At 51.2% G+C, this 12,675-nt stretch overlaps 1 protein-coding gene across 4 annotated transcripts in view; it reads right to left on the bottom strand.

The window, feature by feature from the left end:
* Positions 1-415: 415 nt before the first annotated feature.
* Positions 416-12,675, bottom strand: part of ebf1a (EBF transcription factor 1a) — a gene marked incomplete at both ends in the record, with an annotated part of 71,970 nt that continues 59,710 nt past the window's right edge. For 2 of the 4 annotated variants that reach the window (XM_080526785.1, XM_080526786.1), the window contains 6 exons: positions 416-447; positions 2,180-2,377; positions 4,039-4,218; positions 5,387-5,549; positions 7,182-7,247; positions 11,961-12,049. In XM_080526785.1, coding sequence (XP_080382911.1) covers positions 416-447; positions 2,180-2,377; positions 4,039-4,218; positions 5,387-5,549; positions 7,182-7,247; positions 11,961-12,049 — 728 coding nt within the window. Of the gene's footprint in view, positions 448-1,796; positions 1,865-2,179; positions 2,378-4,038; positions 4,219-5,386; positions 5,550-7,181; positions 7,248-11,960; positions 12,050-12,675 lie in introns of those variants that run through there. The other 2 variants (XM_080526784.1, XM_080526787.1) reach the window with 2 other exon arrangements.

Below are 12,675 nucleotides of genomic sequence, written 5' to 3'. Positions count from 1 at the left end.
CTCTGCAAAAAACAAGGAGTAGTAGGCCCCTGGGACCGTATGATAGATCAAACCCAAACTTCACATGCTTGAAACAGAAAGAGAATTAAATAAAAATGCTTTCTCTAAGAGGTCATTGTCACACTATGGGGTCAACTACTGTACGACACCGTGCCAAACCCTTCTCCGTGGTGTCAGTCAAAGAGGGTTCACTAAAATGCAACCTGGAGGGATATCAAATCACACACGTCCCTTCTAATCCTTTGCCATCTTCCCGACGCCCTCAAATGAGATTCCTTTTGAAAAAGGCCTGAGTTTTACAGAGTTCAGTTTCTTATTTTTTGAGAGTTCCTTCGGTTTAGGTCCCGAGGTTTTGAAGAGTGTAAAAGGAGAGACACACATCATGAGTCTTCTCTCTCCCACATTCCCAAATCCTCTACATGGGCGGAACGATCATCCCAGGAATCGCTGTTTGTGGGAAAAGAGGGGGAGGAAAAGGGGAGGGGGGAAAGCGGGTGGGGGGGGGGGGGGGGAGTGGTGGAGGAAGAGAGAGCGAGGTCAGTCATGTGATTGCTGGGTTTCATCTGTCATCAGAACAGTCACATAACTGAAATGTGTTCCAGCATCTGGTGAACAAAGAGAGCCCTCCCTCCCTCCCTCCCTCCCTCCCTCAGTCTTTCTGTCTCTCTCTCTCTCTCCCTCCCTCACTCGCTCCATGGGCCCCAAATCAAAACATCTCGCTGCGGCTCCACCAGTTTGGCACACACAGGCAGCACTTGAAACACCATCCCCACTTCTCACCCGCTTTCAACATCGCCTCGACGCAATGTATTGGTTTTGGGGCGCTTCGCTAAGTGACTGAAGCTGATGATTGTGTTGGCTCATTGTGCAATCCAACCCCGTGGCCTAGCAAATGCCAACATGTGGAAAACACAGTCATGTTGGATGACAGAGATGTCATGGCATTAGGCCCAACACTCAAACAGTGACACGCTGTTCAGGCTAAATAAATCATCGTCATTGTGTCATGTGTGAACCAGCTCAGTATCTATCTATCTACAGTATATACTATGGATCTGCTGAATCCCCCTCTCTCTCCTGCCTCATCCCTGCAGCCCTCTCCTCCCCTCCCCCATCACCAGAAGGTCATCACAGGGGGGGTATTTTTCATATGACATAATGACTTCTTATTGATTCTCCTCACCAACCAATTCACTAATTTCCCTGGTTATTTCCTAAGTGTCTCCATCTCGTTGGGATTAAAGAATGAGCTGTGTGTGTGCGTGTGTGTGTGTGTGTGTGTGTGTGTGTGTGTGTACGGGACGTGTGTGTGTGTGTGTGTGTGTGTGTGTGTGTGTGAGAAGTGGCGGGTGGCCGGGTCAGTGTGGCCAGGCCTCATCAACACAGTGAGAGGAAGAGAGGAAGTGCTTAGCCACGGTCTCAGATAAAGACTCCCATCCGTCATATCTCTCTCTCTCTCTCTCCCTCCCTCTCTCTCTCTCTCTCTCTCTCTCTCTCTCTCTCTCTCTCAGCACTACATAACATCCTGCCTGAACTACTACTCTATGGAGACCCACAAAGCCAACACAAACTCCCTGATAGAACAGACAGGAAGTAGGAAGTGGAGACAGGAAATGAAACACATATGGCATGCCGTGCTCCCTGCGACAGGTCAACCAATGATACGATAGAGGACAAAGACAAGAGAGATCGGATGGCGGGAGAGGAGGTGGATGAATGGATGAATGGAGTGGGTGGTTAAAAGCGATTGACGGAATGAAAGAGAAAGAAAGAGAGAGAGGGAGGGATAACATACTTCAGGAGAAGGCCAGACCCTGGAGAGAGCTGGCTGATGAGTACTTGCTAGAGTCCACAAAAGACTGATCTACAGAAAGCAGAAAGGGAGGGAGGAGTAGAGGGAGAAAGGAGAGAGGGAGGAGGGAGGAGAGGGTGGTAGGAGAAAGGGGGAGAGAAAACCCACAATATTGTTAGAATTATCACAGGGGCAGATGGGAAGAGGGTTAGAGTACGGCACGAGGCAGTTCCAAAAAGCAGGGTCAGGTTTCAGAGTGGTTGGGGATCAGGATACCCAGTCCTTTTTCCAAATAGCACAGCTAGCTAAAAGGCTAAGCGAATCAAGGCTAAAAACAAGCTATCCTCGAGGCTAACGGCTAGCGGGGGGCTAGCGGGGCTAGCTCACCGTGCAGTCCGTTGACGTTAGCGCTGTTGCAGGTGGGCGGAGGGGAGGTCTGGGGCCGTACGACGGGGGCGAAGGCGCTCTTCTGCTTGACGGCGGCGGAGACCATGTTGGCTGGCGAGAAGGAAAATATCCCAGAGGAGCTGCTGCAGTTAGAGGGCAGGCTGGTAGAGGAGGCCATGGTCGGACTGGAGGGGACGACTGGAGGAGGGGAGAAAGACAGGGAGGGAGGGAGGCGGGTGGGGGTGGGGAGAGATAGGGCGGGAGGAGGATGGGGAGAGGGGGAGATAGAGGGGGAACGTACAGGGGAACGTAGACAGGGTTAGAGAGAGGGCCGGGGGCAGAGGAGGGGGAGGCGGGAGGAACAGAAAGGGACTGGTCAATGGATGACAACAGGAAGGAGACAACGGGACTCAGTTCAGCTCAGTCTCACACAGGCAGCAGAACAACCAATCACATCGCCTCTTAACATCTGCACCACACAGGCATTAATAAACACCTAATGGATCAGATTATGTAAAAAACTCAATTTTGACAAAAATTGAGATAGAACCTTATAATTCTAACATCACGACCTGCGTTCCTGAGTCAGGGAGGCAGGAGGGAGAGGAGGCTGGCGGAGGAGGCAGAAATCCGAAGACGCGCTTGTGTGTTTGACCCCCTTCCTCGTCCCTCTCTCCAGTGCATTACAATGAGCCCTTTCTCTGACGACTACCCTCACCAGCCTCCCCTGGTCAGGAGGATTCGAGACTGAAACGTGTCCAGTCCACAGTGTCCTCTGTATCGTCATGGGCTCTAGCCCGACTGTTCGACTTAAATCATTTTTTACGACGAAGAACCGCGGCAACAGAGACCGTAAGGGAGACCGTCTCCCAGCCCGTGTCACATCCACTCTCCCCCTGGCCTCTCTTTTGTCTGCTAATACACTTAGAGCATTTTCCCCCTGAGCGATTTTACATCCAGCCCAGCCGCCCGCAGTATTTCACCTGCCCTCTGCTATCTGCCTTCTACCGTTATTGTTGTTATTATCCAACACTTACATTTTATGGCTCCCCGCGAACAAATCCTCCGCAGTAAAGTCATAATCCATTTATGAAGGAGGCCTAACTAATCAATTAATGAAAATTGGAACTACAAAGCCGGAGCGAGGAGGCATTGATTGAAAGTGTCTGCGTAGGGGGGGCCAATGAGCCTGTTAAAATACTTGTTAACATCCCGGAATCAAAGAGCTGAAATGGAATTGCTTCTCTTGCAATTAGTTTATTGATTTAATCAAGGGTCTTTAATGTAGAAGGTGTTGGATGGGGATGGGGATGGGGATGGGGACTGGGGGAGGGGGGGGTTGCGGGGTGAGACGGGCCAGGAGGTAATATACAAGATGGCCCCCCCAGGCCAATAAAGGGGATTTGCATTTGACTCGGTTCTTAAAGACACAGTTCAACCAAATCTTTGTCTCTTTCTATTCTATTCTTACTCTCCCTCTCTCCCTCTCTCTATCTCTCTCTATCTCTCTCTCCGACCATCACACTCACTCAAACCCTTTCCTTTAACCCATTCATTTAAGGATAGAATTACAAACGTAATTCAAACACTTAGGTCTGGGGGGTGTCCAGGGTAGTGTGTAGGTAGGGTAGCAGTGGAGGCCGGTAGAAGAGAGGAACCGGGACTGGCTCATTGTAATGCATGTAAGGCATGGAATGAAGAACAACATCTGATACCATTCCTCATTCCAATGGTATCTGTTATGGTATCTGATCAGGATTTTCCACCTCCAGCCTCCAGCCTCCAGCCTCCAGCCTCTCCTGGTGTGTAGGGGGTAGGAGGTACGTAGTGTATTACAGGGTTATATAGGCATGACTCACTGGCGTAGGGGGAGTTGCCTGCTGAACCATTGAGGAAGTTGGGGGAGTTGCCCAGGGTCGCCATGCCGGTGTTAGCGTAGCCGTTCATGCTAGTGGAGCCGGAGCTGTAGCCGCTCTGCTGGGGGGTGGAGCTGGGGACATAACCATGAGGGGAGACGCTGCTCGAGTTCCTGCTGTAACCTGTTAGGTGAGGGAAGAGAGGGAGGAGAGGGGAGAGAGGGAGGAGAGGGAAGAGAAGGGAAGAAAGGAGAGAAGAAAGAAAAGAGTTTGAGAAACACAAAAAAAGAGGGGGACATGGAGAGAGAGAGAGAGAGAGAGAGAGAGAGAGGGATGAGTGTAAGAGCAAAGGGATTTGCAATCAAGCCGGTCGGTCTTCGACCCCTCTCAAGACTCTTCTAGAAGATTGATTGATACGATAATGAACACTAAAGAGATTTCCAGCTCCCGAGCAATTTATAGGAAATGAAGCCCCTCTTTAAAGAGCACACCTCTCCTCTCCTCTCCTCTCCTCTCCTCTCTCCTCCCGGATTCTCTCTCTCCACTCAATTGGAGGTACGGAGAGAGAGAGAACGGAGAGAGAATACAGGATGGAGGAGCGGAGGAGGGGAGACTATAAATATCTCTGAGCTAAACGCTGACACCAGGGAACACAGCTGGAGGCGTTTCGAAACATCACAAACCCCCTCTTGCTCTCTGCTACGAAGAGGGCCGCGTCTCAACACTCTGACATCGCTTCCTACTCTCTCTATGCTCCACCTTCCTCAAAAACACAAACACAACATAGCTGAAAGTCATAGTGTGGATGGCTGCCCATCTGTTGTTTCCTTTCACCTATCTGTTCATCTCCTATCTGTGCGTACGGAGGGGACAGGAGAGGAGGAGAGGAGGAGAGGAGGAGGGATGTTTTAGGCTGTTGAGGCACAGCCGGGGCGGAGGCAACCAGCCCTCCTCTGTACCCCTCTGACTATCCATTCCCTCTCCGCTGATTCGTCTGATGAATGACCACTGACTGCATCCACATCTCTCTCTGTCAGAGAGGGGCGCACCCCAGGGTAATATACACACACAGGCACACACACACACACGCACACGCACACACACACAAGGATGCACGCACACGCACACACAAACACTTATATTTCTCTCTTGTTCCCCCCCCCCTCTCTCTCTCCTCTTCTCTCTCCCATGCCCTCCCTTTTTCTTTTTGTCCCGTCCTGCTGTGGTGGTCCCCCCCCCCCCCCCCCCCCCCCCAGCGCTCACTATCTCTTCTCTGTCTCTCCTAACATTTCCCAGTGATAACAATGCACTGTTTTTTTTCCCACTTCCTGATTTCCTGTGTTTCCCTCACCCTGATTGGCCGTCTGTGCGACCTCTGACCCAGGGAAGGAGTTGACGGACATCATGCCCGCGTGGACGCCGCCCGTGCCCAGGCCTGTCAGCTGGTTGTGGCCGCGTGGCACCGTGGTGTACAACGCCTCGGCGATGTCTGCCGCCCGCTTCAGAATCATCTCCTGGCAGGGACAAACATAACTAGTCAGCTGGGTCAGCATGACATACAGTAACACCACCATAGAATAGAAGAGAAGAGAAGAGAGGAGAAGAGAGGAGAAGAGAAGAGGAGAGAAGAGGAGAGGAGAGAAGAGAGGAGAAGAGAAGAGAAGAGGAGAGGAGAGGAGAGGAGAGAAGAGGAGAGAATAGAAGAGAGAGAGAAGAGAGAGAGGAGAAGAGGAGAGAAGAGGAGAGGAGAGGAGAGGAGAGGAAAGGAGGGGAGAGGAGAGAAGAGGAGAGAAGAGAAGAGAAGAGAGAGAAGAGAGAGAGGAGAAGAGGAGAGAAGAGAAGAGAGAGAAAAGAGAGAGAAGAGAGGAGAGAGAGAGAAGAGAGAGAGAAGGGAAGAGAAGAGAAGAGAAGAGAAGAGAAGAGAGAGAAGAGAGAGAGGAGAAGAGGAGAGAAGAGAAGAGAGAGAGAAGGGAAGAGAAGAGAAGAGAAGAGAAGAGAAGAGAAGAGAAGAGAAGAGGAGAGGAGTGGAGAGGAGTGGAGAGGAGAGGAGTGGAGATGTAGGGCGTAGGATGTAGGGCGTAGGATGTAGGGTGTAGGATGTAAGATGTAGGGGGTAGGGTGTAGGGTGTAGGGTGTAGGATGTAAGGCGTAGGGTGAAGGGTGTAGGGTTTAGAATGTAGGGTGTAGGGTTTAGAATGTAGGGTGTAGGGGGAAGGGTGTAGGATGTAGGGTGTAGGATGTAAGGCGTAGGGTGAAGGGTGTAGGGTTTAGAATGTAGGGTGTAGGGTTTAGAATGTAGGGTGTAGGGGGAAGGGTGTAGGATGTAGGGTGTAGGGTTTAGAATGTAGGGTGTAGGGTGACGGGTGTAGAATGTAAGGCGTAGGGTGAAGGGTGTAGGGTTTAGAATGTAGGGTGTAAGGTGTAGGACAAGGCAACTATATTTGTATAGCACATTTCAAACAACAGGGGCAATTCAAAGTGCTTTACATACAGTACATGATTAAAACATACAGCAAGCGAGGAGAATAGTAAGAAAATAAAAACGACAATGAATAAAAGCAAATATATCTTATCTTTTTTTAAGATGAAAGGGTTTTACGTGTAAGATGAAGGTTGGGAGGATCGTCAACCCAAGTTAAGTGTTGCGCCTCAAACAGTGACTGGGATCTCATCACCTCACTGAGGCGTTTTATGATCAGCTGTCGCTAAGTGGAAGAGGGGGGGGGGGTGGCGTTTCCACGGAGGAGAGGCATGATTAACACATACATCAACTGTGTGTCCTACTCCCGTTCCTCCCTCCCCTCCTCCTCCTCCTCCTCCTCCTCTTCCCTCGTTCACCATGAGAGACGATGATAAGCCATGATCTGTGCATGTTTACAGGATGCTTTCCTGATGCAGGGTGTGGGAGAGCGCTGTTTGTGTATGTGTGTGTGTGTGTGTGTGTGTATGTGTGTGTGTGTCTGTCACAGACCCTGAGAGCAGTGTAAACACACAGCAGGGTGCTGTGGTGATGATGTGGAGGCTGCCTTTGATCACGGCAGTGATGGAAATGACAGTTAGTTTCTCTGGGAAGATGGAGCTATGTCTAGGTGTGTGTGTCTGTGTGTGTGTGTGTGTGTGTGTGGAGTGTGTGGCGGATGCCTCACCTGGTTATTGTGCGGCATCCCATAGAGAGCTTCTACCAAATCTGCCGCCCTCTTTAGAATCACTTCCTGTGGTCAAAGAGAGAGAGGGAGAGAGGGAGAGAGAGAGAGAGAGGGAGAGAGAGAGGGAGAGAGAGAGAGGGAGAGAGGGAGAGAGAGGGAGGGAGAGAGAGAGAGAGAGAGGGAGAGAGAGAGGGAGAGAGAGAGAGAGTTAAGAATCATGAATGCAGTAATCATGAATACTGTACTGTAGCTCCTGAATTTCTGTAAAATATATTCTATTTCATTTCAGACACTGTGCTATGAAGGCAGGGTAGGAAAGGAGGGATGGAGATGAGAGAGAGGTAGAGAAATGTGACTTAGTAGCCAGACAGTGTATGTGTGTGTGTGTGTAAGAGAGAGAGAGAGAGAAGATGTACTGTACAGTACAGTACAGTATATGTACATGTAAATAAAACATGAGGCTCTCCATCACTCAACCATCAAGTAGATGCTCTCCTCCATACTGTCAAACCACCCCCCTCCTCCTCCCCCTACCCCCCCCCCCCCCCCACACACACACACACACACACATCATCCCCTATTGATCTGAACACAACAACATATCACCATATGACACTAATACACCCCCATATCACTATCTGGAATAGCTACATCTCTTGCCCTCTTATTCCCTGGTGAGTCCCTATAATCTCTATAATGATCTATATCCTGTCTTACCTAAATAGGTTATCAGTACTGTGAGTGTTGAGTGAGAAATGTATTGGCTACCCTCCAGGGAGGCGAGTGGTGGAGGCAGAAATCGGAAGACAGGCTCACAGGGAATGTTTGATACCCATCCATATTTTTTTTTTACATTTACATTTTTGGCATTTAGCAGACGCCTTATTCCAAAGCGACTTACAATCGATACATTTGACTAAGCAAGTGAATCATCAATCCACCAGTCGTAGCAGGAAGAGTAATCTAGCTCAGGCTAGGGGCCATTGGCAGTCGTCGTGACAGAAGAAGAAAGAAAGATTTTTTGATTATTTTTTTGACACAGGAGAAACTGTACAAGGGGGGTAGAAGTAGAACTCTTAGGAGACACAGTATAGGGGGAAGCAGGTGTCTCAGGAGACGCAGTGCTGGGGGGTAGTAGATGTCTCAAGAGGAGCAGTTAAGGTGTAACCTGAAGAGATGGGCCTTCGCAGTCTTCACGTTAGTTTTATATCGTTCCAGCCTTCCGTTCCGTGCGTTACGACGAGCACCGTCCTCCACCTTCTTCCTCCACCGACCTCCGCTGCTACGATCGTGATCGTCGAGCAGAACGGTAAACGACTACTGACGATATTTCACACAAACATTTCGCCTGTTGTTGTTGTTCTCACTCACAGTGCTTTTCTCCCTCTTCTTCCTCTGTAAATCTCCACTTTCTCTCAGCTTCGTTTGTATTCTCTAATCTGTGTGTGTGTGTGTGTGTGTGTTCGTGTGTGTGTGTGTGTGTGACGGAGACTCCCAGAGCCCTGTGTGAAACCTTTTTAAAAGTTAATGTGCTGGGGCCAGGATATGTGCTGGAGGCGCGACAACCAGAAAATTGCACGCCCCCCCTACCTCCCCACCTCCCCCACCCTCCCACACACACAGACACCGACACAGACACATACGCTGCCATCTACCCTCCTGAGTGTATCCCCTCGCTGTGAAACAAGCCCCGGAGCAAGTGTGTGCTCTCTCGCCTGTGACACACTGCCTTTCAATCAGACTCCCTAACACACACACACACACGCACGCACGCACACACACACACACACACACACACAGACACGCACACACACACACAGACGCATGCACTCACACACACAGACACACATACACACACACACACGCACACACACGCACGCACGCACACACAGACACAGGACATGACGGGCGGGTCAGCAAAGCAATAAAGATTGTAGAGCGCTGTCCAAGGTGCTAAATTCACTCAATAATGGGAGCGCTGCCTCTGTGTTAACCTCCCATTACCAGAGCTATCCGGGAGAGAGGGAGAGAGACGGAGGGAGAGGGGGAGGGGGGGGGGGGGGGAGAGAGGGCCCGAGCGCTGGGTGATTGAGAGACATGGGAGCCCTGGAGAAGGTAAGTGGTTCTTTAGTATGTATGCTCTGCTCCGCTCCTCCCTCTCTGCTTTTCCCTCGAAGCCCCCATCATGCCTCCTAGGGATTTCTAGTCGGATGGATGGATGGACGGAGGAGAGGAGGAGGCGGAGGAGGAGGAGGAGGAGGAGGAGGGGGTGGAGGAGGAGGTGGAGGAGGAGGAGGAGGAGAAATGAGGGAAGTAAGGCATTAGGACAGACGGAACCCCCGCTGTACTGTCACCGTGCGCTTGGAGGAGGAGAGCGCACCCCCCCCTCTCTCTTTCTCTCTCTCCCCAATTCCCTTCATCTCTGTCTCCTTATCTCCCACTGCCTCTTCCTCCCTCTCTCTCTCTCTTTATCTCTCTTTCTCTCCCTCTCTCTTTCTCTCCCTCTATATATATCTTAATACACACCTATCTCCCTCCATCTCATTTTCCCCCTCTTCCTCTCTCTCTCACTCTCTTCCTAAATCTCTTCAAATCTGTCTCGGTCTATCCCCTCTCGACCCACTGTTATGTCTCCTAGCCTCTACCTCACCTTCTCTCTCTCTCTCTCTCTCTCTCTCTCTCTCTCTCTCTCTCCCTCTCTCCCTCTCCGTACCTATCCGCCTCTCGTTAGTAAAGGGATCTGTTGAGAGGGTAAACCTGATTAGGCTGGGGTCCAGAGTCGCTCCGATAAGCAGATAAATGTCGTTAGCGTTTGTGTCTCTGCGTCCCGAAGCCCGGCCCGCTGTAACGGGAGACCATTTCCTGGGCGCGGGGGGAGTCTTCCCGTAAAGAGCCCAGCCCTCACGGAAGACGTCAACAGGAAGGGGAACCTGATCCAGACCCCGACCCTTGCTGCTCGCCTCTCGGTCAACACGCTCATTAGCCAGGCCCAGACCCCCTCTGCTCCCAGCCAGCCCCCTTTGCTCCCAGCCCCCCCCCCCCCCCCCCCCTTACCTTCCCCCTGCTGCCCCCCCCTTCTACTCCACCAGGCCAGCCCAACCCCCCCCCCCCCCCCCCCCTCCCCCCTCCCCTCTCCCTCTGTCTGTCTGCCAGCCACAGGACTTGTTTACTCCTGCCTGTCCTGAACGCTCTATCATTACCACAGCGTTTAGTTGTGTCTGAGGGCCAGACGGGGGATACACCAGGCACGGCCCTGGTCGCTGGCTTCCTGCCTGCAGTCCGTCTGGTAATGTCCCAACGTCATTAAAGCCCCTCTCTTCCAAAAATGCCTGTGGAATTAAATCCAATTTCCATTCCGCCCGTTAATTCAATTCCTATTACAATAACACACCGGCGCAAACACATACACATACACAAATGCACATACGCACACACGTGCGCGCACACACGCGCACGCACACAGATTATCGCTCCCAGATTATGTGTGTAGGATACACACAAAGCAACCTGGGTTCCTCACGCACCGCTGAAGCAGGGCAGGCTGGGTAAACCTGCCAGCCAATGAGGGGGTGTTAGAGTGAGAGAAGTGATCACCTGGTGTACCTCTCTCTCTCTCTCCCCGGCCGCTCTACCGTGATTGAGGCCAGTGGTTGACAGAGGCGCGTCAACAAACTGTTATTACCTCAATAAAGCCTCCAAATCAATAGAGCCGAAATGAACAACCGGGCCTGCCAGCTACCGCTGTTCATTTAGAAGAGAGAGAGAGAGAGAGAGAGAGAGAGAGAGAGAGAGAGAGAGAGAGAGAGAGAGAGAGAGAGAGAAAGAGAGAGAGAAAGAGAGAGAATGAGAGAAAAAATTGAGAGATGGATAGATACAAAGAAACGTAGAGGGATACGGGGGGTTGATAAGCTAAAGAGCAGGACAAGCCTGCTACTCGGCAGACATGACACAGAGAGAGCAGAGGTGATTTCTCTTTCTTCTCCATCTGTTCAAACCTCCCCCCCCCCCCCCGACAGCCCCCCCCCCATCCCCACCCCTCCCTCTGCGTCCCCGGGCTAGTGACTGCCGGGGTAACTATTAGCGCTGGACTTGCACTTGTGGGTATGACTGTGAGTGTGTGTGGGTCTGTGTGTGTGTGTGTGTGTGTGTGCGTGTGTCTGTGTGTGTGTGTGTGTGCGTCTGTGTGTGTGTGCGTGTCTGTCTGTGTCTGTGTGTGTGTGTGTGTGTGTGTGTGTCTGTGTGTGTGTGTGTGTCTGTGTGTGTGTGTGTGTGTGTGTGTGTGTGTGTGTGTCTGTGTGTGTGTGTGTGTGTGTGTGTGTGTCTGTCTGTGTCTGTGTGTGTGTGTGTGTGTGTGTGTGTGTGTGTGTGTGTGTGTGTGTGTGTGTGTGTGTGTGTGCTGGAAGTAATAAAGTCCAGCCCGGGTGGACTTCGATCCACTGACCCAGGAGAAGGTAGGACCGGACAGCTATGATGGATCACCTAACCCCCTTCTGCCTCTTTCCCTCTCCCTCTCCATCAACCCTCTCTCTCCCTCCCTCCCTCTATTCCCCTCTCCCTTCTCCTTCTTCCCTCCCTTTTCCCCTAGCCTCTGTAGTCGACAGGGGGAGGCTGGTGGAGGTAGAAATGGGACAGGGCTCATTGTAATGCATGGAACTAGGAATGGCATCAAATCCCACCTCTCCCCTGGTAGTGGAAACGTCCTTATTTGGGCATGGTTTGCCCCTGGGAGTGAAACGTCCTTATTTGGGCATGGGTTTGGGGCTTAGGGTCTATACTCACCTTTGGTAATCTCTCCTGGTCCCCTGGGTGTCGGGGGATGACTTTCTGTAACCTCTGGAAACCGTAGTCTATGGTGGGCTCGTTCAACGCTGAGGGAGAGAGAGAGAGAGAGACAGAAGAGTTTAATACTCTAACAGATAGAAGAGGTAGTGAAAGTGGAGCAAGCATCTCTGCTGTGGTAGAAGGTGCTGCAGTCGTTGAATAAGCTTAAGATTTAACGTAAATATTTAAACATTAGACTAAATGAAGGTCTAGGGGTTGGAGCCACAAACAGCCAGAGGAGGTGTGTGTGTGTGTGTGTGTGTGTGTGTGTGTGTGTGTGTGTGTGGGTGTTTGCCTATGTTTGTGCGTGATGTAATGAATCTCCCTGTCCCCGGCTTTGGTGGTTAATAAAAAGGCTGTCTGAGATAAGGGGGAGCGAGTGTTTGTATGTGTGTGTGTGTGTGTGTGTGTGTGTGTGTATGTGCGTGCGGGGCGTACGTGTGTGTGTTTTTGTCCTGTGGTCTCTCTAACAATGGAATTCGTTTGCGCTGATCAGCGACTAATGTAAGCAATTAAAGAGGCTGGGTTCTGTATCACAGAGGCTGAATCGCTCCGGGGAACACACACACACACACACACACACGCACACACACACACACACACACACACACACACACACACACACACACACACACACACACACACTCTCAGGCAGCAGAGAAAGAGGAGGGCA

The sequence above is a fragment of the Nansenia antarctica genome (assembly GCF_963989245.1).
Source record: "Nansenia antarctica genome assembly, chromosome: 3".
In the NCBI taxonomy this organism is placed as follows: Eukaryota; Metazoa; Chordata; class Actinopteri; order Argentiniformes; family Microstomatidae; genus Nansenia; species Nansenia antarctica.
Note: the sequence above shows the minus strand (reverse complement) of the source record. Positions and strands in the feature narration are given on the sequence as shown.